The following is a 26,106-nucleotide window of genomic DNA, read 5'->3' on the forward strand; positions in this document are numbered from 1 at the left end:
GTACGTGGGATCGTACTTTTGTTGGGCGATGTTCGGACCGTTTTTTCCTTCTTTTTCTCTTTTTCTTAAAACTAACGACCAAAGTTCCTTTTGTATTTGAAGTTTGATGATTTTAAATGAAATTTCGTAGTTTATTATAACTTGCTTCTTGTGAATGAGTTCTTTTTACTTGACGTGTTTAAGTCTGAAATTTTAGTTCTAGTTTGTAACATATATTTTTTATTTCTTTGCTATACACTGTTTAATGGAAAAACTACATTTTCTTATTTCATAAAAAATAATGTTTCAAGCACAACTATTTTAAATTTTAAAATTTTCATTTTTCACAAGAGTCGAAAATTTGGCATTTCTGCATGGAATAATTCAATACAACAAGACCAGAGAGAGAAGTGTCAAATTTGTTACACAAAAAACAGAATCTTCGGCAAATGTTAGGGGAGTAGTAATCAGTCTTATACAAAGACATGATGCCAGGTGACAAACTTAGTTATGGCAGTGGGAACAGACAATTCACCAACGTAACACCACACATTCCTGTTGGTGGCATCACCGGACCCATTTCAGCATTTGTGCGAGTTTATTTTGCCATATCTTCTTTTGGATCATCGAATGTGGTGGATCCAAATTAACTTCAGTTCCATCTCGAAGCGCATGGCAAGTTTTCTTAATTCTGAAATGTTTACATGGCTTTATCTTCATTCTGAAATGTTTACATGGCTTTTCCTCCATTCTGAAATGTTTACATGGCTTTTTCTCCATTTTGAAATGTTTACAAGGCTTTTTCTCCAGTCTGAAATGTTCATATGACTTTTTCTCCATTCTCAAATATTTACATTGCTTTTTCTCCATTCTAAAATGTTTATATGAATCTTTCTTCATTCTGAAATGTTTAGATGGTTTTTCCTCCATTCTGAAATGTTTATAAGGCTTTTCCTCCATTCTAAAATGTTTATATGAATCTTTCTTCATTCTGAAATGTTTAGATGGTTTTTCCTCCATTCTGAAATGTTTACATGGCTTTTTCTCCATTCTGAAATGTTTATATGGCTTTTTCTTCATTGCTCCTTTGTACGCTTGCAGTAGTTGTACTTTACTTTCCGAGGTCAGTCTGTGCTTTATCCAATGTCTGTTCGGGATGATGAATGTTGCTTTTACTTGGCAGTGTGGGGAGCATTTCCCCGTTTTTCGTGGAGGATCTTTTCGCCACCGCTCATTCCTGTTTCGACGCTTGATGCACGCAACGCAAAAACAATGGTAGGATTCCGTGAGAATTCTGAATCGATGTTCTAGCTTAGTTGGCTTGCTCAGCATTACTTCTCTACGTATTCCGCACACTTTGGATTTTTCGTTTTCCTTCCTAAAATAATTCTAAAAGATTATTTTTTTCTTGTATTACACAAACGTTTGGAACTTTGATTGTGAATTAAAAGTTTACTGTAACTAAGGTAACAATTACTGATTACTTTTATTGACACTCAACAAAGAATCCGGGTTCTTACTAGCATTGTTACAATTCGAATAATTCCTAAATTATTTATATTGTTATCTGATGTTTTATTTACAGTACAAAACAATTAAATGTAATATAAAATATAGTTTTAGAGAAATTATAATTACGTAATGGAGAACATTCTGCACTCTATTATCACAAGTTTTCAAAAGGCGTGAAATTAAATTAAATTTCTATTCTTATTAAAGGACAGACACCTCTCCAGTTCCTTTCTAGGTGGTAAAAGTCCCAAGAACCGACGACATGTTGCCACGTTGGATACAAACAGCTTTGCGCTGTATTAGAAAAGGTGTAGAACGAACTTTGACGGAAATGCAAGAAATTAATCTTCCGATCTCTGTAATAAAATCAAGATTTCTTACATCCCAAACGCCACTAGTCTCAATAGCAATTGGAGTGAAAACAAAATTTTCGAGAAGGCTGTTGTATTTTCTTTACTTTTCACCTTCTCTGCGATCAGCAACAGCTCCAGCATTCATTAGAGATAGAGAGAAATTTGAAAAAAAAAAAAAAAAAAAAAAAGAAATCTTTGAGTTTTACGTCCCACAGTTATGCCGGTTAGGCTAAAGGAGACGGTGATAATGAGAAATTAATGAAATGGTGGAATGAAGAAAGTGGGAGGAAACGGGAGAACCCCGAGAAAACCCACGAGTATGGTGTTTGTCCACCACGAAGTCCACACCGCGCGAGCTGGGATCGAACCAGGGACCCCAAGCACCGGAGGTGAATGCTCTATCACTGAGCCACCGCGCTCCCAGAGAGAAATTTGAATAAGCGTGTGTATCAGCGCATGTTAAGTCCCATAATAAGCATTTACCTCTCATGCAGGGAACCAGTCATGCCATCGGGTCGCTTTCCATTTGAACGACAGCACTCAGGTTCCCGTATTGAAGGAATTTCAGCACTGTTAAGGGCCTGTAGTATTATATCATTAACGCAGGAGTGTCGGGCGTGTTGACCAGCGCTCTTCACGAATGAAAGGCTATGCAGACCACGTTGATTAATCTGATCTTCACAAGCTGAACAGAGATGAGGCTCACAACCAGTTAAGCGTAAGGCAACAGTAATTCGAAAGTTTTCATTTGACAAGTGAAGGTCTGAAGGCTGGGAAGGTATCACAATCAACCATGCACCCGCTTCGGGAGATGAGGCAGCAAGGAACCACAACAGATTGTAACAGATGATTATGTAATTGAGATGCAATTGATATATACCAAGATAACTGATAACACTTTTTGCTAATTTATGGGAGGTTTGTGTCTGCTAAACATGCTCACCTATTAGAGCCTACCACCTGGATCCAAACAGTAACCCTGTGCAAGGAAAGCTTCGACTAAACGAGAAGATCCGTGGTAAGACGCTAAGAATGTAGGAACTGCCATATCCACAACTCGCCGAATACGAAGACCACCCAAGCTAAAAGGTAAACATGCTTGCATTTAAGAGTTGTCATTTAAGGAGCAGTTCAAAATTGATTCAAGGCAAGTTTTCAGGACAAGATCATATTTTTGTAGCAATGAAGTCTCATGAAGGATGGAAAGCATCGTAAAAAAATAGATTAAGCGAGCAATTGATAAAGAGGCCCTGAAAGGAAAAAATGCTGTATGAGTAGAATTTGAGGAAAGTCGAGACAAGAACAATTCTAAATTAGATATTTTATTCAATAGCACGTTCGTGAGTGCTTCCGACGTGAGAGCAACTCCTAGAAGACAAACGTTCTGAATGGCTAGAGGACGTATGCCTGAAGCAGCCTCATTAAATCTTCTAAAGATTTCGTCGAATGTGATTTCATCTGAACCAGAACAACCAACCTCACATTTAGAACAGTTAATACGTAAGCCAAGAGCAGCCTCATTTATTTGTATTAAAGATGAAAGACTCACCTTGGGTTCACCACTAATTGTTCCATCGTCTAAGTACCAAATGTTTAATTCGATTTCCAATGATATAACTAAAGAATGAATAGTTATAGCGAAAAGTGCTGGGCCTAGGGGATCACCTTTTGTACATTTCTCTTAGAAGAAATAGTATTCCCGTCAAAAACAGATGACTAGGTTGAGCATAGCGTTACTGAACATACGGATAAATTTAAGGAAAATCATTCAGCACTGCGGCAAGCATGGTATCCCGGCGAAGCTCATTAAATGTGCTACGGAAACACACCTTTGCGACCGCCTTAGTAGTACTGTAGGTAGAAGAAAAACTCGAGCGCGTTCCTTAGCACCATTAGGAATACAAACACCAAGCTGAAGGGGTAATAAAAAGTTCTTAACCGGCTTACGTATTCTAAAGCATGCAATTTCTACCGATATGCTGGTCCGAACATTCAAAACCGCTATGGGCCGAATACCACCATGTGCTCTGTAAGTCTGGCACAGAAAAACGGGCGAACTTTCATAGGTACTTTTCCACAAATGGTTAATTAAATACATCACAAGAGGATTTTTCGGGTTTTTCCTTCGATTCTAGCATTTGATAAGAAGGTCTTTAAGAACTGAAGGACGAACCCCATCTAGATCTTCGGCGCTGCCTGACAGAAAGGAGTTAATGGAACTTTGAACCCCACTAACTGAAACTCCTTGAAAAATATGTTGATCATTAGAAAGATTAGGCACAATGAAATTGCCAGGGTGCGTTGGATGTTTCTTCAACAGGATCTTCAACAGAGAGATAGGCCGCAACCATTTCATCAGAAATTAAAAGACGGACTGCTATACGGATACCACCATCGACAAGTATATTCTCTACAATCTTGAGACTGGAAAATTTTCTGGTTTGATCGAGATTTCTTCATCTTTACTGAAGACCAGATTAAGTTGTCTTGAGCGATATTGCATCAGAGGCGAACTGGTTGCTTCACCCAAGTCAGATTCTTATTATCTGATTATTTGGGTGCATTTAAAGCAACAAATGAGAATAGACATAGGTTGATCCAATCTTTTCTATCATTTGAAATTGTTATTTGAGTTGAGTTGATTTTGAGTTTAACGTCCCATTCAGCAGCGAGGCTATATGAGACGTGGACCTACTGATTAACGTGGAATCCGAACCACATGAGCTCCCGCCGAGAATCGAACCCGGGTCTCGAAATTATTTGAGTTACCACCTCTGCGAGTGTATCAGCAACCATTGTTCGAGCACCTCCTGGAACACATCTTAAAATATGTGTGGAAGAAGTTAGTAAATTAAAATGAAATGAAATCTTTCAGTTTTCGGCTAGGCTACAGGAGATGGTGATGACGAGAAATGAATGGAATGAATAAAGTGGGAGGAAACGGGAAAGCCCCGAGAAAACCCACGCACACGGTGTTTGTCCACCACAAAGTTCACTTGGCACGAGCCGGGATCGAACCAGGGAGCCCACGCACCAGAGGTGAACGCTCTACCACTAAGTCACCGCATCTCCCTTAGTGACATTAGTATCTTGCCCAAGTTAGAAATCAGCAAAACTTGTGTATTGTTATTGCTGGTAATATTTGAAGTTTTACCTTTAAGATAGCTGTTATTGGTGGTATCACAGCATATATAATCTTTATTCGTAACCTGATGTTTCTTACCAATATATATAGCCAAGTATCTGGCATTTATATAATACTATCCGCAATAGCTACAAGGTAATGTATTAGTACTTTTAGAAGCACCCGGCAAACAGTTACTATTACTAGTATTTGGCACAGAATCATTATTTGTAATTTTTTTTTCCTTGCGAAGTACATTCGTTACTTGAAGATTTCGGATTCCATTAATTAGTTAAGTATGTAAATTTGTTTTTGAACTATGTATTAATATGAATTTTAATTAAGTAGGCCATCTTTTTCATTGTTTCACTTATGATGGCAATGTTTAAATTTGAGGCGTGGGTCTTTAATTGTTGAAATTTTGCAAATAGGTTACGTTCTTAAAACCAAATCAGCTTTTGGCAATTTTCGCACTACTAATGCTTTATATATATATATATATATATATGTGTGTGTGTGTGTGTTTTATTTATACTTTTGCATGTTATTTATATTTTACTTGTATGTACCTTTTGGTTCTACTATTTATAGTTTGTAACAGATACTACATATATATATATATATATATATATATATATATATATATATATATATATATATATATATATATATATATATATATATATATATATGTATGTATGTATGTATGTATGTATACAGTGTGTAACAAAAAAGTACGGCACAAACTTTTAGGGGTGGATTCCTTATGGGCAGACAAGTAAAAGAAGTTCATACGACCGTAAGTAAAAGAAGTTCGGGAAATACATCGTTACAGAGTTTCGGCCGATGAACCGCCTGATGGTGTGAAATAGTCACATTCTGGATGCCCCTCAATGTAACTCAATTTAAACCTCAAAAGCGCAGTTCCTAATTAAGCTAGGAAGATAATTTTGGTATCAATGTCTTCCTGAGGGATGTACGCATAGCCAAAGCCGTGTTATCAAATGCATGCGGAATGTGGGTTTCCATGAAGTCTTGATAGGTGTTTCATGTCAGTCTCTGCGGGATTATGTGTGGGCCTTAGTAAAGTGTCACCGACAATTCCCCACCACACACTGAGAGCAAACTGTTGTTGGTGTGTCCTGGAACTGATCGATTATCGTCCGCTCGAATATGTACACTCATGTCCAAAATGATTGTAGCATATCTATATTTGTCTTCTTGTAAGAATATAATTTGATAATTATTTTGCAGGGTACTTTTAATACTCATCCTATGTGTATAGAGAAATGTATATTTGTGGTAAATTTCATGGGAAAAGAATTATAAATACGAAAATTAGAATGAGTAGAACAAAATGTTGCTAAATAGACAAGAAAGTTTTGTTTCCGTTTTATTGTTCTTATTTACTGGTCTTTTGACATGAAATTTGAAACATAGATGTCTTTGCCGATTATACACATACTAACATTATGAGAAATACCGGGCGAATTCGTTATCAAATTATATTCCTACAACAACATATTTATAGACATGTAACAATAATGTTGGACATAAGTGTACATAATGGAAATTGAAGATGCCTTCTCGTGAGAATGCCTTCATCTGTAAACACTACTGCGGATGGCAAAATGAGATTAACGGTACACTGCTGGAGGTATCACTGGCAAAAGCGTACTTGCGGCACATAGTTGGCTGCTGACAGACTGCACTCGCTGCAGGTGATATGGATAAAGGCTCGCTCGACGACATACACGCCATATCTGCATGTGGTTTACATGTAGTTCATCCTTCACGAAGACATTAATACCAAAATTATTTTCTTAGCTTAATTTGGAGCTGAGCTATTGAGGTTTGAATTGAGTCACATTGAAGGGGCGTCCAGAATGTGACTATTTCACAACGTCAGGTGCTCAATGGCCGTAACTCTGTAACGATGCATTTCCCGAGATATGGCCATATGAACTTGTTTTTACTTGTTTACCCATAAGGAATCCACCCTTGAAATATTGCTCTACCTTTTTGAAACTGACTAACTCTCTCTCTCTCTCTCTCTCTCTCTCTCTATATATATATATATATATATATATATATATATATATATATATATATATATATAAAAGGTGGACTACTTATCGTCATACGCTCTTATAACTTTTAAACTAAAAGATACAAAACTTTCAAATTTCATTCTATGCAAGTGACTGTTCGCCATTCTATTCAACTACCACATTAACTGAACATCAAAAGTTGTATTTTTTTCAAATGATACTACGTCAGGTTATTACATATTTCAAATCTACATGTAAAATTAAAACTTACAATTCCACATTTATTGTACGTATTACAAACTAAGGACGTTACAGTATCGCGAACATCGAAAAACAGCAGAATTTTTGAGGGATCTACAACAGTAATTACGCAACTGACACAGACGGGGTAGCGTATATCAAAAGTACCTTAGTGTCGAATACTAAAGGCCATCATATGACATAATTCGAACAAGTAAAAGCAAAGCTACACGGAATTGGAAATTTGACTTTTTCTAAAGGTCTTTATTTCGAAAAAGTGTTTAGAAAATTATCACATTCAATGACGAAGATGGTTTTCAATAAACTTAAAGATCACAATGCCGTTTACAGCAATTTGATATGACCAATTTGATATTTGGGCAACATACTATATATATGTCGCCCTAATTATTCAACATTTACAGTGAATGTTTAATGAAGGAAGCATTAACAGGAATTGGAGACTTCAAGATTGAAGGGCAAGTAATTAACAAGATCAGGTATGCAGATGATACGGCTATTATAGCTAGAACCGAAAAAAGATTGCACGAGATGATTGACAAAATAGTTGACACTGGGAAACTATAAGGAATGGAAACTAATACTTAAAAATCGAAAGTATGAGAATATCCCGTTGAAATGCGCCCTTACGAGTCAGAGTAGAACAAGGAGAACTTGAAAAGGTCAATCATTTCAAACATCTGGGAAATGTTTCGACGAAAGACGTATACTGCACCAAAGAGATCACGTCAAGTACTGCCATAACCAAAGAAGCATTCAGCAAGAAAATATCACCCTTAACTAGCAGCCTTAATATTAGACTAAGGAAGAAATTGGTCAAGTACAGTATACGGAGTATTGGACTTTATGGTTTAGAGAGTTGGACATTACTGAAGCTAGAGAAGATAAAATGAAGAGAGAGAGTAACAAACAAAGATGTTTTAAAACGTATAGGAGAGAAGAGGACGCTTCTAGTCACCATCCTTCGTAGAAAGACCAATTGGATTGGACACATCGTGCGCAGAAATTTTCTTTTTCAAACCGCGATAGAAGGGAGGATGGAAGAAAAGCGAATGGAAAGAACAAAAGTGATCGATGATTTGAAAAATAAAAGAAAACATTGAAAGTTAAAAGAGGAAGCTGAAAATCGAGAAACATGGAAGAAACATTTCCAGGCTCAAACTGAAAATTAAGAAAGAAAAGAATCGCCCTTAGTCCCGGACCTGCCAAAAGGCAGAATACTTAATAATAAAAATAATTTGGTATGTCAAACCATTCCGGAGATATGAAAAAAATGGTTAAATTTGATATATTGCTTAAAATGGAAATTTGTGGGAACTTTTAACACTTTTTGATTGACTTTGCTTCTATGATATTACGACAATACTTTTTGGTACTGCAATTACAAATTCTTCGAATTACATAATTTTACGCAGCGTTCCCAACTTCACCCGTATTTACCATATCTCCAAAACAGTTTAAGATATCAACTTGCTGTAAACGGCACTATGATCTTCACATCCATCGAAAGTCATTTATACAATTGGATGAGGTATCTGTCTAACAAGGAGAAGGCAGACTTTGGCAAGTGAACTTTGGGACCATTTTTTTGCGATGAGGTAGTGCACATTTAAAGAGTTAATATTACAAACTGGGAGAGCGCAATGGGTAAAAATAAGCGAGAAAAACCGTCTTCAAAAGTTTTCTGCTCGCCACATATACTGTTCGACGCGCAAGTTTATCGAGTGACGGCGTGGCAGAGTAATTAAACTGTGCAACTCATATGCAAAGGGTCCCGGGTTCGATTCCCGTTCGAGTCAATCCTTGTCTTGTTTTTTGTTTCAACTAATAAAGTAACCATTTGTAACTATAAATAAAATATTAATTCACCGGATGTTTATAATGAATAAAACAATAGAAATTTTAAAATCACTTGTAAATTCTTTCAATGTTCCATGTTAACTAGCAAGAAAATTTAATCTATTCAGTAAATATACTGCTATCACGAGTTGTATTATGGTTATGACAGTCAACAGCACCGATTTCTCTGTAAATTTAGGGGGAGGGGTATTCATAAAAAATACATACAACAATACATGTAACAATAAAAAAATACATATTCATAAAAGTACATGGGGCCCACATTAGCTTGGGGGAAGGCCCCCGGCCCCCATGATCGGCGCCCTTGACGACAGTCGTTGTGTAATAAATGTTCTTGACGCTTTGTGTCTACATCTGTTGACAGTGTGCGACTTACAAAGGATTAGAGATTTAGGATTTAGATTTCTGGGCTTTCGGCATCTAAGGCCATTTAGCCCGTCATGTTTTGAGGGATGACGTCCCTCGGCGAGCACACAATCCGGGGAAGGGGAAGGAAGGAAGCGGCTTGGGACCTATAAGTTAGGTACCACCCCGGCATTTGCCTGGTGTGAATGAGGAAAACCCAGGAAAACCTCATTCAGGGCTGGCCTGAAAAAGCGTGTTACACTTTTTCGACCGAGTGACCCTACCGGGAATCGAACCCGGGACCGCTCGCACCTGATTTACAAAGGAGTTGAGGGGGGAAATCCCCTTTGCTAATACTGGATGTTGCTATAACCAAAACAGATTTCCCCCTCATTCCCCTTGTAATTCTCACACTGTCAACAAATATAGACATGAAGCTTCAAGAACATTTTTTACGCAACGACTGCAGTAACAATAATATTTACGGAAGAGATTGAATTTTGTTCATAGTTAACATCGAACATCAAAAGAATTTACAAGTGACTGAAAATTTCTATTGTTTTATTCATTATAAACATATGGTGAATTAATATTTTACTTTCAGTTACAAATGCCTACTTTATTGGTTGAAGCAAGAAACAAGAAAAAAAAAGTTTGACTCGAACGAGAATCGAACCCAGGACCCTTTGCACTTGAGTCGCTGATTCTTCTCACTTTGCCACGCCGTCACTTGATACGTTTGCGCGTCGTACGATATATGCGTCGAGTAGAAAACTTTCAGACGGTTTTTCTCCATCATTTTTGCCCATTGCGCTCTTCCAGTTTGTAATATTAACTCTTTAAATGTGCACTACCACCTCGCAAAAAATGACGCAGAAGTTCACTTACCAAAGTGTGCCTTCTCCTTGTAAGTAGCTTTTCGAAATAAAGGCTTCTGAAAAGGTCAAATTTTCAATCCCATGTGTCTTTGTTTCTATTGATTGGAAATGCGTTGTATCATGATCATAATATTAGAGATTAAAGTATTTTGGAGACGCATTCTCCCGTCCGGCTCACTTGCGTTGTTACTACTATAAAGGACACACAAATTCGGATGTTTATGATATTCTAGCGTCCATTGAACAACCAATTTGATAGTTTAAGTTTTCATATAACATGTAAATACAGGCTGCTACAGAAATGTGTCATAATATTTTGAGAACAGATTCCTCACATGAAAATAAGAAACAAAGTTTATATGAACCCATGCTCAAACGGGAAAGCTTTGGAGTTATAGAGTGTCGAAAACGTGAAATAAGTGAACTTAGCTCCACTAGTATAGGACCTATCGGAGTCGGGTCAAGACATCACCGAAGAACTGGTATGTAAACTACCCAAATATCAATGTTTAAGAATGCTCCAGTACTTCCATACCAATTTTTAGAGAGGTAGGTGGAGAGGGAACAAGTACTCCCAAACAGCCTCTCTAAAAATGATTATGCAGGTGCCGGAGGGTCTGAAAGATGGATATTTGGGTAGTTCATATACTAATTCCTCAATGATGTCTTGACCTGACTACGATCGGTCCTATAGTAGTGGAACTGTGGACTTTTAAAGTTCATCTTTTCACGTTTTCGGCACCCTATAACTACAAAAGTGCACTTCCGACCACAGGTCCATATGAACTTTTTTGTTATTTTGATGTGAGGAATCTATTCCCAAAATATTGTAACGCCCTGTATATATATGCTGTACAAAACTCAGAGGGATGAAAGATGATGCCAAAAGAAGCAATTTAAGGATAGGAACGAGTGTCCGAAAATGCGTCGTTTTGGAAATAGGGGCCGCAGACAATTTGTCGCCACTGTACAAAAATGGCCATAACTCTAGAAGGAATTGTCGGCTTAAGGTCCGGTCAAAGGCAGTGTGCATTATTTTTACCTGCAGATTTCATTAATGTTGAAACGGATTGAAAGCAGGGGCGGCGCAAGGGTAACCCCCAAAGAAATATGGGATATTTCGAACATCTGCAACAAACATGCGACGAGAAATTGGTAACTGTGTTGATTACGGATGTTTTGGATAGTCACGATGCCACTAGTTTAATTATGAGCTGCACTGCCACTAGTTTGATTAGTATGCTGTGAAAGAAAGAAGTACGTAATTGATGGTGAGTGTGCACTTGGGAAAGATGGAGAGGGAGGGTGAGGCAAGCACAAAAGAATTAATTCGAGGTGAGAAACTACTACTAGCACATGCGACAGTACAATAATTACACGGTAGGGTTGTAAAAGAAAGCCGTAGCAGAACAGCAGTAAATGTACCGCGCAGAGATGGAGTGGATCAACAAAAACGTGACTCACTAACCCACCACCCACCATGACCTACGATCCACTTTGACCCACCATGCTATATAAAGCGAATGACCCAGTCTGACCCACGAATTTATTTTATATTGTACGTGTGGGTCAGTTGTCGTGGTGGGTCATTGTGGGTTGCGTCATTTTTCTGGTTAATGTTAGTCCGTTGTGATTTGTGGGTCACAGGACTTAGGTTCTCGTGGGTCATCGAAATGACTCACAACCGACCGATGTACGCTCAAACTTGTCTTACGTGACCCACAGCCACTGACCCACTCCAACTCTCCGCGCAGACGAACACAAATTATTCTGGTTAGCTGCATGTTGGTCTACTTGAAATTATGTTAATGTATCACAAAAGTTACAGACGACGTTTATCGCGTGTATCGACAAAAGAAAGGGATGCAGTTATTTCTTACACGTAATAGCTGTAAACACATTTTCTGTTTGAAACAAGACAAACACAGGGAGAGTAAGTTAAGGGCCTGTAGACGGCACAATAGCACGAATGTAAGCACGCCCTCTCTACTGCAGTTTGAAAGATTCTCGTGTCTACCGCAGCAGTTGTCAGTTCGTTAGTGTTGATAGACTGGTGTCGTGTTCGTCCGGTTGTAGTTGGTGTGAATTACCTTTTCAGTGCAGTGGAGTTTGAGTTTGACAAGCTCGCAGATATGGTTTGTTTGTATGGAATGACGAATGAAAACAGCACTGAAGTGGAGAGGTTATATCGTGTACGACTTCCACAAAGGAGACATCCCACGCGTGTTTTCCAGCGTTTGTGAGAAACAGGACGTTGCGACCACAATTTCACGACCGCGAGGGACACAGAACTACCAGGACGCCTGCCTTCGAAGAAGAGTTGCTTTCGTGTGTGAAGGAGCAACCTTTAACAAGCACTCGGGCCACGGACATGGGTGTGGCACATAGTACTGTGTGGAAGGTACTACATGAACATGAATTGCATCCCTACCATCCACAAAGAGTGCGAACAATGAGCGCAGCTGATTTCGACTCTCGTGTCGTATTTTGTGAATGGCTTGTGCAGCGCGGTGTAGCCGATCCTCAGTTTCATGCCTTGGTATTGTTCACCGATTAAGCCTGTTCTAGAGACGGTGAGTTTAATACTCGTAATAGTCATGTGTGAGTCACCGAAAACCCTCAAGCAACAATTGTACGGAACCATCAAGAGAAATTAGCAGTGAACATGTGGGTAGACATCGTTGGTGAATACTTACTAGGTCCCTATCTTCTTCCTTCACGCTTAACTGCACCAATGTACGCGGTGTTTCTGCAGCACACGCTTCCAGAACTATTACAAACTCTCCCGCTTGTTGTTCGACAGCAGATGTGATATCAGGATGACAGAGCGCCAGCCCAGTTTGCTGCTATTGATCGTGTTTATCTCGATTAAATATTTCGATAGGTGGATTGGGTGACAGGGTCCTGTTACATGGCCCGCTTGTTCGCCGGACCTCAATCCACTTGATTTCTTCTTGTGGGGCTACGTGAAAAGCCTTGTCTACGAAATCCTGTAGAGAGCGAAGAGGACCTCCTGGCTTACATCCTCACTGCCAGTGACATCATCCGAACCACTCCACAGATGTTTGCGTGTGTACGACAAAGCTTTCTCCGACGCTGTTATGCATGCATCGACGATAGGGGACGTCATTTTTAACATCTACTGTGAAACTTCACATAGTAAGTATAGTCTCTATGTTTTATGTACAGTACATTTACGATGTACTGTAGTTTATTTATTAGGTAAGTTTATTTAGCTTTGTCTTACGAGCAGTGTCTAATGGCTTTGTTCTGTGCTGTGTGCTAAACGTATTCGACTTCTTTCTGTACGATACCCAAGGGATTTTGCAGTCATCTTTCTTTGTCGCCTTATTTTACGTTCCCTGCACACACATGACGTCCTGCACCGAATCAGCTTCCCAGAATCATTTGTGTGCGTCTGCCCGGGCCGTCCTGCTACGGTTTTCTTTCACACTCCTACCGTGTAATTATTGTACTGTCGCATGTGCTAGTAGTAGTTCCTCACCTTGAATTAATTCTTTTGTGCTTGCCTCACCTTCCCTCTCCATTTTTCCCAAGTGCACAGTCACCATCACGTACATACCTCTTTCTTTCACAGCACAGTATTGTGTGCAGCTCATAATTAAACAAGAGGCATCATGACTATCCGAAACATCCGTAATGAACACAGTTACCAATTTCTTATCACATCTTTGTTGTAGATGTTCGAAATATCCTATATTTCTTTGGGGCTACCCTTGCGCCGCCCCTGCTTTCAATCCTTTCCAACATTAATGAAATCTGTAGGTAAAAATAATGCACACTGCCTTTGACCGGACCTTAATCCGACATTTCCTTCTCGAGTTACGGCCATTTTTGTACCGTGGTGACAAACTGTCTGCGCTCCTATCTCCAAAACGACGCATTTTCGGACACTCGTTCCTATCCTTAAATTGCTTCCTTTGGCATCATCTTTCATCTCTCGGAGTTTTGCGTGTATATATATATATATATATACATATATATATATATATAGAGAGAGAGAGAGAGAGATTGTTTCAAAATAACACCCGACAACGTTTGGGAGATGATTCCTGACACCAAGATACGACAAAAAGTATAGACAAACTTGGGTGTACAAATGCATCCTATCGGAGTTATAGGTTGCCGAAAACACGAAAACAAAAATGAACTTTAAGGGTCCATAGCTCCAAAACTACGGGATCTACCATAGTCAGCTCAGGACTTCACTTAGGAACTAGTATGTGCACTATCCAAATATTCAACTTTCAGAATCCTGTGGTACTTCCGTAACATTTTTTTAATAGAGGTAGTTGGTAAGTACTTCAAATTACATGCCTGTAGCCAAATTCTCTCTATAAAAATTGTTGCGTTAGTACCTTAGGATTCTGAAACATGCATTTTTGGATAGCGCACATATTAGTTCCTAAGTGAAGTCTTGATCCGACTACGGTACGTCATATAGTTTTGGAGCTATGGACCTTTAAATTTTATTTTTTCATGTTTTCGGCAGCTTATAACTCCGAAAGGAAGTATTTGTGCACACAGGTTGGTCTATACTTTTTGTCTTATTTTAGTGTTAGGAATCACCTCCCAAACGTAGTCGGTGTTGTTTTGAAACACCCTATATATATATATATATATATATATATATATATATATATATATATATATATATATATAGAGAGAGAGAGAGAGAGAGAGAGAGAGAGAGAGAGAGAGAGAAAGAGAAAAAGAGAGGAGATGGAGTTCATAATTTTGCTTGATGTTTATATTCTACTTGCTTGAGCCCTACACTTGTATATATTTTAATTTTCTCATTTTTTCCTTTTCGCGCATGTGTACCTATATTGTTGTTGTGTCCATAAAGATATTTAAACATTATTATTATCATGTAAGAATATTGTTAAAGGAACATTCATCAGTAAAACTGCTATTTGAACCACTAAGGAATCAAAATAAATTTTACGTCTTGATACCAGACTTATCCCTTCTTTACATACCTGACTAAAAATCATAACTCGCGTACTCTCATCTTTCTTCTTAAAATCATCAAAATGCTTCAGAACAATGTCTCGTAAGCGCTCCATTTTCGGATGGCCACACTCAAATACCTGAGTATTACTAATTACCTACACAGAAAGAAAATATTTAAAATGTACAAACTTAAATATCTTACTTTATGTAACAAGCAGAAGATCAATAGAATAAAATATATTACATAATTCAATAACGTTCAACTTTCTATGTACTTCAAATTTGCTCTCTCGCAGATAATATAGAAAGGGTAAACGTAATTATTCAAAAAATTAGATGCTCAATTAGACTGGATTTTCCAAGCTCATGTGGATGAATATGACGTGAAGTTGTAGGTCCACATGTAGATATTAAACAAGCATTGGTTCTGAAAAGTTACATTAAACTCTAAACTAACTGATTGAATATAAGGACAAGTAAATGAAAAGGATGATAGGATGAGAAAAGAACAAAACTACTTATACCCTATTCCAAAGAGGATAACCGCATTAATTATGGCTGTTTTCAGGTGAACATTTTCTAAGTCCAACTTCGGGTATCTTCGGAAACTGTAAACAAAGATGCCAGGTTGGAGCCGCACATCAGTCTTCGCAATCGGGAAAAAATGTGCAGATATGTTTTCCTTCTTTCAGGTGCAATAAAACATGTTAAAATGTTATTAAATGTAGAAAAAAGGAACATTGATTGAAATATATAATGATAAAAGTATTTCGAAACTATGTATACATGCGAGCACATGATGGTTTTGTCACCTACGTTTCCATAGGCAAAAGAACATTTTCAATGAAAGGAAAGACAGTGAATATTATTCTCAAATCAATAGTACGCGGTGCCTCAGTGATAGAGCGTTCACCTCTGGTGCTTGGGGTTCAGCGTGAACCCAGCCCCCGCCAAGTGAACTTTGTGGTGGACAAACACCATGTGCGTGGATTTCCTCAGGGTTCCCCCGTTTCCTCCCACTTCCTTCATTCCACCATTTCATTCATTACTCATCATCACCGTCTCCTTTAGCCTAACCGGCATAATCGTGGGACGTAAAACTCAAAGATTTCATTTCATTTCATTTCAAATCAATAGTAGAATGAAAAAGACAAAGGAGACAAAACAGCATTTGTAACGGATATAAATGTCACTGTCTTGGAAATTCAGTTATCTTTCTTCAGAAGTAGTTCAGCAGCGGTGCTTTATTTTGCTCAGTGGTAAAGTGCAGGATTTCTAGTCATGAAGTCCTGAGTTCGACTCCCGTTTGAGACAAATTTTTTGTTTTGTAATGATTGGTTGGTGGTTTTGAGTTTAACACTCTTTCAGCAGCAAGGTTATATGAGACGGGATCTACTGATTAACGTGGAAATCAAACCACATGAATTCCCGCCGGGAATCGAGCCCGGATCCCCAGGCTATTGGTTTATAATGATATAATCCTCAACACATGAACAGTTATATAAAATAATTACATTAAAATAAATCAGTTGCGTATATATATTCATACAATCATTTGAGGTAGGTGACATAACCAGCATCTGCTCACATGTATACATAGTTTCGAATAGGTTAGTTATTACTGTTGTAAAATGTTACTGTTTCCGAAGATATCAGAAGTTGGACCCAAAAGATTTTACCTGAAAACAGCCATAATCAATGCGATCATCCTTTTTGAAGGTGTACCTTATTTGCACAAAGCTTACAGACAGCAACAGTTTTGCAGTTTCATACGACATTCACTTCATTTCCTAATAAATTTCCATTTGTTTTATAAATGCATAATTAATTATTTGAAAGTAAAAATTTTATTTGGCCAACATATTATTGAAATTAAGGATCGTATTTCAGCCCAATTTTGTTGTTTAAATGGAGGATATTTACAACATTTGGCTTTCTGTGAACGATAATTTTTTTATAGCCTTGAACTGAATGTAACACTTGCTAGTCTTCAAATTAACCCTAAAAGACATCATTGTAATTAACTTTCCTTTTATGTTATTCAATTCTAACATGTATGTTTATTAGGTCATTATGTAGGTCTGAGACCAACTGCGTCTATCTTATTCGAAGAGTTTCAAATGTATTTTACACAGCCCACCAGTGCTATGAAAAATCTTTAAATTTAAGCTATTTTTAAACACTAATTGTGAGAGGTGATAATATTCAATAAAGAAAATAAAACACTCAGCTTCATACTCACCGCAAACGCTTCAACTTCAGCTTACGTTTGAGAAAGCTAATAGGGGTAAAAACATTACGGAAGGTAGAAAAAGGATAAATGATTTTAAGTAGACATACATTTCACGTCACTATGATACATCAACATCGTAACATACTACGAAGCTTGTCAATGTTCACTGTTGTTATTTCTCTTTCTTCCCAATCGGCGGCACTACGAAGTAAAAAGATCACTCCCGATCGGGTTAATTTCATCTCTGTTAAGATTTAAGAACATGGCTAAATCTATGAACGTAAAAAGACACTTTAATTTTGCGTTTAGTTGTAGTTTTTGCTTTTCTCTTCAAGCGTACATTAACAATACTACGTTAATTTTCCCTAAGATGTAATGACAGACAGATTATTACTGAAGATTGACAGACCTAGTAGCACGAACATGTGCATATATATTCTAGTACATATATTCCTTTTGGTTTGACCTACATATAACTTTTCACATTGTGAAGTGACACTGTAAATCCCACTACATCTTGAGAATTTCGAAGTAAAATTTGTAGTTAGAATCTTGCAACTGATTTTTGGGGGCTTCTGAAGTATTAATATATTTTTGACTTTTTTTTAATCATTGCAGAAAATGTGAAACTAAAGGAATACTAATTCATTTTCTGTAATAGCCTTGGTTGGCTGTTGACAGCAGGACCTGTAAATATTATGCTGAACTTGTTTGTACCATTTGATTAATAAAGACTTATTAGGTACTATATTTCTTGATTACGGTCCTCAGGAAGCTTTAAGAGTTAAACGGTTTTAATAAAGTTTTCCCAAGTATTTATTTTCTGAAGCCAAGAGTATGATGATCTATATTTGATGCCGGTAGAGAATTTGCAATATACTGAGGGGACAAAATTTATTTGAATGTTCTTTTATAGTGGTATTCATGTAACCGGGCCTATCATCTTCTTTATGTTCATGGTGAACTTTATTTTAGGGTATATCTAGTTAAATTCATCGATCAAGGTTTTTAAATCAAGACTGTCCCTGTACCAAGTTAAGGTATTATCTGATAGCGAAAATACCGTTATGTGGGGATATTTAGGTAGAATAAAATAATACTTTCAAAAATATCCAGAACAATGTTGGAGAGCAGCAAAAAAGTGTTACTCGTAGCCAGGAAATTCAACTCTTCAAACTAAAAAGGCACTACGCTCTGAAATTAATTGAATTTCATAAGCGATAAACTCGCAATCTGTGCAGAGAATGTTCGTAGCACTAAGTCTACAGATATTGATAGAAGTATCTCTCCGATGCCGAACGAAGTCAAATGTTTTGAATCTACAAAGGAATACAAAATATTTTTTAGCTACAGACTATTTTGGATAGGTGTATGTTGAAATTTCAGATTTATGGTACAAGTATTTAGACAGTACGTGAGACCATGAAAACCAGCTGTTTTAGGTCTTAATAGTATATCAGTTTTATGTATTTTGGGAAGACCATATATAATGGGGAAGAAAGGGTCATTTATTTTGAGGTTTGATTTAGTTTGATCAGATATTTTCGGAGAAAATTTGATGAATTGACTGGTTTTTAATATCAGAGAGTGGATTTCCTTGCACAATATTGTAAAGATAAAGTAAATATTTTATAAATATAATATTAATACTCCGAAGTCCCCCAAAACCAAATCACTAACTTGAAATCTTACTTTCGAGATTCTCAACGATTTAGTGGGATTTACAATGTCACTTGCGAGTGTGAAAATTATATGTAGGTCAAGCCAAAAGGAATATTTGTACCAGAATAGCTGAACATGTTCATGCTACTAGGTCTCTCAATCTTCAACAATTATCTGGACTAGAGCTCCTTCGTAAGCGGTTAGCGTAAGCGCCTTTGGGGTGGGAGACTCGGGTTCAATTCCCGGCGGAGCTCATGTGGCTCGGATTCCACAATAATTAGTAGAGCCCGTCTAACATAGCCTCACTGCTGAAGGGGAATAACTAACTAACTAACTCTATGGCCTATGGAACCCGGAGGTTCAATGCCGCGTTCACAAAAGCTCTCCACTGACTTCTATCCTTAGCTAACTGCATCCAGTTTCTACTTTGTATTCCAATCTCTGCGAGATCCATCTTAATATTGTCCTCCCATCTGCGCCTAGGTCTTCCTAATGGTCGTTTTCCGATTGGTCTCCCAGTCAAGACTTTGAAAGCGTTTCTACTTTCTTCCATTCTAGCTACATGATCCGCCCACCTAAGCCTCCTAGACTTGACGACCCTAACAATGTTGGGTAAATCATATAACATAACTAGTTCCTCGTTATGAAGTTTCCCCCATTCTTCATTCCCGTTCCTCTTGGGTCCGAATATTCGTCTCAGGATCTTGTTCTCAAATACTTTCAATCTACGTTCTTCCCTCAGAGTAAGTGGCCATGTTTCGCAACCATACAGAACAACAGGCATGATTACCGTTTTGTATATTTTAAGTTTCAAATTCCTCGACAGAATTCGCGAGATTTTGAACCGAATAGTAACACGAATTCCCTGCTTTTAGTCGACATTTAATTTCTTCGTGAATATGATTTTCCCCTGTTAATATTGATCCTAGATATTTGAAGTTATTCACTTTATCGAAAGTATTACTTAATATTTTAACGCATCTATAATTTGCTGTATTACGGTCCCGACGCACTTCCATGTATTTAGTTTTCTCTCATTTTACTTCTAAACCTATGTCCCTGCAAGCGTTTAATAAGATCTCTGCATTTCTTTCTATTGTTCTCCTATCATCCCCAATAAAATTTACATCATCAGCATATGCCATAACCTGGTGAATACCGTTCAACTCTACGCCCTGGTTACTATCTTTGATTTTCCTTATAGAGTACTCCAGAACGAAGTTAAATAATAATGGCGACAACGCATCTCCTTGTTTCAGGCCATTTTCGATGTGAAAGCTCGTGGACAAAAAATTTCCTACCCGGACTTTACTTTGGGTTTCATTTGAAAATATTTTAATTAATCTAATTAGCTTTCTCGGTATTCTAAGTTCTGTAAGGACATTGTATAATGTTTCTCTCCTAACCGAGTCGTACGCCTTTCTAAAATCAATAAATAGTTGATGTACCGGGTATTGTATTCCCACTTTTTTTCGAGTCTTTGGCGAATGGTAAATATTTGGTCAATAGTTGATCGATTTCGTGTAAATCCGCATTGATAATTTCCAATAATTTCATCTGCGTATAGGGTCAATCTTGCTAATAGAATATTTGAAAGTATTTTATAGGATGTTGACAGAAGAGAAATGCCTCGATAATTATTACAGTCAGTTTTGTCGCCTTTCTCGTGAATTGGAACAATGATTGATTGATTCTACTCTTGTGGCAATTCTTCCTAGTTCCAGATAAGGAAAATGAGTTTGTGTATCTTGTTCCACAATTTTTCGCCTCCAGCTAAGATTAACTCAGCCGGAATTTCATCTACACCGGGAGATTTGTGTTTCTTTAATTTCTTTATAGCAGTTTCTACTTCTATTCGGTTGGATTCTGGAATATACGGTTCTGCGGTGTGTATCTCCTTTTCTCCACGCACACTAGTTTTCGGTTGCGTGTTCAGCAAATCGTCAAAGAAATCTTTCCATCTATTTAAGAGGCTATCCGTATCGGTGAGAACTGTTCCGTCAGATTTCTTTAATATATAAGCACGAGGTAGATAGCCTTTCTTAAATTCGCTGATCCCCTTATACATGTCCCGAATATTTTTATTTTTACTATTATCTTCAAGTTCCTTAATTTTAGCTTTCAAAAATCCCGTTTCTTTGTTCTAAAAGTTTTGGAAGTTTCCCGCCTGATATCTGCGAAATTTTGTGTAGTTATTTCATTCGGATTTTGTAGCCACCGTAATTTTGCCTGTTTTCTCTTCTCTGCTAGTTTGATGCATTCTTGGTCGAACCATGGTTTGTTCCTACGTATTTCCGCGTGTCCCAATTTTTCTATTGCTGAACTTTTAATGCTATCTCTAATTTCAATCCAAGTATCCTCAACACTAGTGCATTCCGAGTCTTCTAAAACCGAGAATCTATTCGAAACTTCAATCTGGTATTCCTTTCTTACATGGCTCTCTTCTAATTTCTTTAAATTGAATCTCTCCGTTTTCGGGCAATGAATATGTTGAAGGGGACGTTAAGCTCAAAATGAACTCAATTATCCGGACTGTCATTACACCTTAAGGAAAATTAACGTAGTATTGTTTTAATGTAAGCTTAACGGAAAGAGGAAACTATACGACTGAAAGCAAAATTAAGGAATCTTTTTATGTTTGTGTATGTTCTTAAATCTTGACAAAAGTGAAATTAATTCGATTTGGAGTAATCTTTTTATTTCATACTGCCGCCAATTCGAAAAAAAGAGAAATAACAACAGTGAATATTGACTAGCTTCATAGTATGTTACGATGGTTCATGTGCCATAGTGAATAGCTTTTCACGTGAAGTATATATCTACTTGCAATAGTTTTATCTTTTTCACCTTCTCAAATGGAGCTTCTTCGTGGCTAAGCAGTTAGCGTACGCGCCATTAAGTGGGAGACATGTGTTCGATTCCCGACGGGAACTCATGTGGTTCGGATCCCACGTTAAGCTGTAGATCTACGTCTTATGTAGCATCACTGCTGAAAGGGACGCTAAACTAAAAATCAAATCGAATCAAATCAACCTTCCCAAACGTTTTACTCTTATTATCTTCTTCAGATTTAAGTACTCTGAAGATGAAGAGAGTGTTCCTCGAAAATACTACTTAGTATTTGGAGCGTTTAAAGTGAGTATGAAGGTGTCTACTCGATTTTCTTATAAGTAGATTCCCGAGTATCCGGCTCGCGACTATCCGGCCTAATTTTCTTATATCGTAATTAAAGAGGAAGGCAAAGCGTTGCATTGGCAACATTCCCAATGCAATGGAAGCGGACGTCTGCTACGATCCTCCTACATGTCGTGTGCAAAATACAAGTTGTCAACGAAAAGAGCAGTGTTCTGCTCCTTGTCCACTGTTTCGTCTATGTGTAACGGAAATCAATACAGTACGCTTCCCACTGTTCCTGATTATAACTGTACAGTACGTACAGTACTGTATTCGTAAATTGTTAATGTTTTTTAAGTGTACTACAGTGAAAATTTGAAAATGAGTGATAAACGGAAAAAGAACTTGTAGTGACTATGGAGGAGACTACTCATACAACTCCGGCTTTTTTGTTATCCGGTCTGCCCTTCCGCCACATTAGGACGGACACTTGGGAGTCTATTGTATTGGCTAACCAAAGAAATTTAAATAAATCTAGTACAAATTGCAACTGATAACTTTTAGGAGAAAGCCGACATCAACACCAATTTATGAACAAACAAACAAACTAAAAAATCTCATAATATTAATGTCTTCGTTATCTTTTACTGCACAGAAATTTTGAATAAAGATACTCTCAACTATTAGTATACATTTTCTTGTTTAGATTATTATAACTTTCATCACGTATAAAATAATACTTTCTATCTTCGTTCTTACCTTCCGCTCTGCTCACATACATTAAAAATATGCACTACTAACACTTATATTTACATCCTTTTGTCGATACATCTTCCCTTTCTGATCTGATGAAGCGGCCAGCGAAACTTCTTATTGTGTATTTGCTGATGAACGCTATAAGGTATATATTTTTATTACGCTATAAGATATTCACTACGTATGTATGATTATGTTCTCCACTTCACAGAGCTTTCTTCCCATTTCTTGTAGTGCAGCCTGTACACCTAACTACAAGTTCAAAATACTGTTTATTTACTTAGCACACTTAAATCAAAAAGCTCAATGTAACAAATCAAAAATAAGAAAGTACATCAACCAACCTGAGTAGTATTTGGACAGGGATCTTTAACTTCATGTGCTCCATACTTTTCATGTAATTCATCGATCAGAGATTGTAAATTATTGTCCATCGTCAATCTCTTGCTAACACTCTGATTACTTCTTTCACCTGCCAACACACCTGAAGTAAAACAAACATTACTATTTAGACAAGGTTTTCTAAATTGTGTAGTCACTCATTTATTATTATTATTATTATTATTATTATTATTATTATTATTATTATTATTATTATTATTATTATTATTATTACGACTATTATTATTATACAAGTCTTAATACTTTCCATACACATTTTTCTATATAAATATTCTATGCTATTATGTATTTTTATTCATATTAACTCTTGTTTTTTTTATCCTTTTTATTTCTTTACTGTCTTGCAATCGTCTTTCCTTTTTACCCAGTTGCCACTCTCCATACGGTTTCATCCCAGTTTTTCTCAATCATTTTTTCTTTCTTTGGTTTTCCAGACGGTCTCTTCGGCAATGAATCTTCTGTTATTGAGCATTTGAATGTGTGGCGGACTATGAGATATTTAAATGAACAACAATGACTAATGTTATACTCGTAGTATTATGCAAGTAGCAAAATTGCAAAGAAAGTGAATCAAGTTTAAATTACAGTTGTTCAAAGTTTCTCAGATATGGTTTTCTGTCCAGGCTGTACAATGCTTATATATACACAGGGTGTTTCAAAACAACACCGACAACTTTTGGGAGATGATTCATGACAAAGATAAGACGAAAAGTATAGATCAACCTGGGTGCACAAATGCTTCCTTTCGGAGTTATAGGCGACAGAAAACATGAAAAAATGAATTTTTAAAGGTCCATAGCTTTAAAACTTATGACGTACCGTAGTCCGATCAAGACTTCACTCAGGAACTAATATGTGCACTATCCAAATATCCAACTTTCAGAATCCTGCAGTACTTCCGAAAAAATTTTATAGAGATAATTGATGAGTACTTCAAATTATATGCCCGTAGCCGAACTCCCTCTATTAAAATTGATGCGTAAGTACCTTAGGATTCTGAAATATGCATTTTTGGATAAGGCACATATTAGTTCCTAAGTGAAATCTTGACCCGACTACGGTAGGTCAGATAGTTTTGGAGCTATGGACCATTAAAGTTCACTTTTTCATGTTTTCGGCAGCCTATAACTCCGAAAGGAAGCATTTGTGCACCCAGGTTGGTCTATACTTTTTGTGTTATCTTGGTGTCAGGTATCACCTTTCAAATGTTGTCGGTGTTGTTTTGAAACACCCTGTATATACACTTTACAATATGAATCCGTTCATTACCTGTTAATTCTTTGCTGCAATTATTCCATAGAAACAAAAATGTTTTGAATGCTATTCGCTTTGATCACTTTATTTACGGGGATAACTTTCGATTAAATACTTTTTTAGACTCTGAATCATGTGTTGGGAGTTCCAATGTCGCGCTAAAATTGTGCTGGTACGCATATAAGTAGGCATTATCATTAAATACGACTGGGACAGTGTCGGCATGGCTACATGAAAACGGGATTGTGACTGAACGGGAAGAAAAGGACGCATTGTATGACCTGCGAAACCATCTTGTGTGAAGTTTAAAGCTAACTATTGTTGAGGTAATCAATAGATAACGTACATCAATTGCTGACTCAACATTACCGAATGTGAAAGACTAATTGAAATAATAATTATTGACATTTGAATCTATCCATATTTTTGAGTTATCTGAAATGGTGCGACTAGTGGAACGTCTTTACACAGGCTAAATTAGCTTGGTAAACAATTGTGACTAAGGCGCGAAGAAATATCGCAATGATACTCAGAAACAGCAGAGAAAGCAATGAAAGCTATAGGGAAGAGAACGTCTGTGTGTCGCGAAATCAAATATAGTATACCAATGAAAACAATTCTCTACAAACTAAGGTAAGAACATACTACATGCAACTGGCACTAAGTATTTTGAGTTGGTGAATGCTACATGAAACAGTAAAAAGTTGTAATAAATAAAGACAACCAGCAAAGAAGACAAGAAATGAGAGATGTCAATTTTAGAGGCTCTATAGATCACTATGTTTTCTTCTGTAACTCTATTTTGTTTGTGAAACATATTAACACGGAGAAGATTATAGATATGATCAGAATCTATTTCCAAATCTCAAGGTAATCATATGTTTCTGCAATATATACACGGTATATAACTAGACATAATACTTGAGTTGGACAAGGAACTGAACATAGAAAAAATGAAATGAAATATTTCAGTTTAACGTCCCACGGTTATGCCCTTCCGGCTAAAGGAGATGATGATGGAAGAATTGGTGAAATGAAACGTGGGAGGAAACGGGAGTACCCCGAGAGAACATACGGACACGTTGTTGTCCACCACAAATTTCCCTGGCCGGCGATCGACCTACGGCCACCCCACGTACCACTGAGCCACTGTGCCTCCCGAATTGAACATGGAATTAAAATGATTAAACTAACAGCATTACGGGTAAATTAATTAATTACCTGAATAAATAATAGTGTTACCCGTTTTATTTTCTCTATGCTTCAGCTAAATAAGAAAGGTTTCAGAAGAAGGAGGTAACTTACGTATAAAGTGACAGTATCATAATCATGACTTTCAACAACA

The 26,106-nt window shown here is 37.1% G+C and overlaps 1 protein-coding gene across 6 annotated transcripts in view; it reads right to left on the reverse strand.

The window, feature by feature from the left end:
* Fancm (FA complementation group M) overlaps positions 1-26,106 on the reverse strand; it is a 255,915-nt gene that overhangs the window by 145,928 nt on the left and 83,881 nt on the right. For all 6 annotated transcript variants that reach the window (XM_081735480.1, XM_081735483.1, XM_081735478.1 and 3 more), the window contains 2 exons: positions 23,450-23,589; positions 15,367-15,495 (listed from right to left, as the gene is read on the reverse strand). In XM_081735480.1, the coding sequence (XP_081591606.1) occupies positions 15,367-15,495; positions 23,450-23,589 (269 nt within the window). The remainder of the gene's footprint in view (positions 1-15,366; positions 15,496-23,449; positions 23,590-26,106) is intronic.

Source organism: Thermobia domestica, chromosome 13, assembly GCF_964235325.1.
Source record: "Thermobia domestica chromosome 13, izTheDome1.hap1.1, whole genome shotgun sequence".
Taxonomy (NCBI): domain Eukaryota; kingdom Metazoa; phylum Arthropoda; class Insecta; order Zygentoma; family Lepismatidae; genus Thermobia; species Thermobia domestica.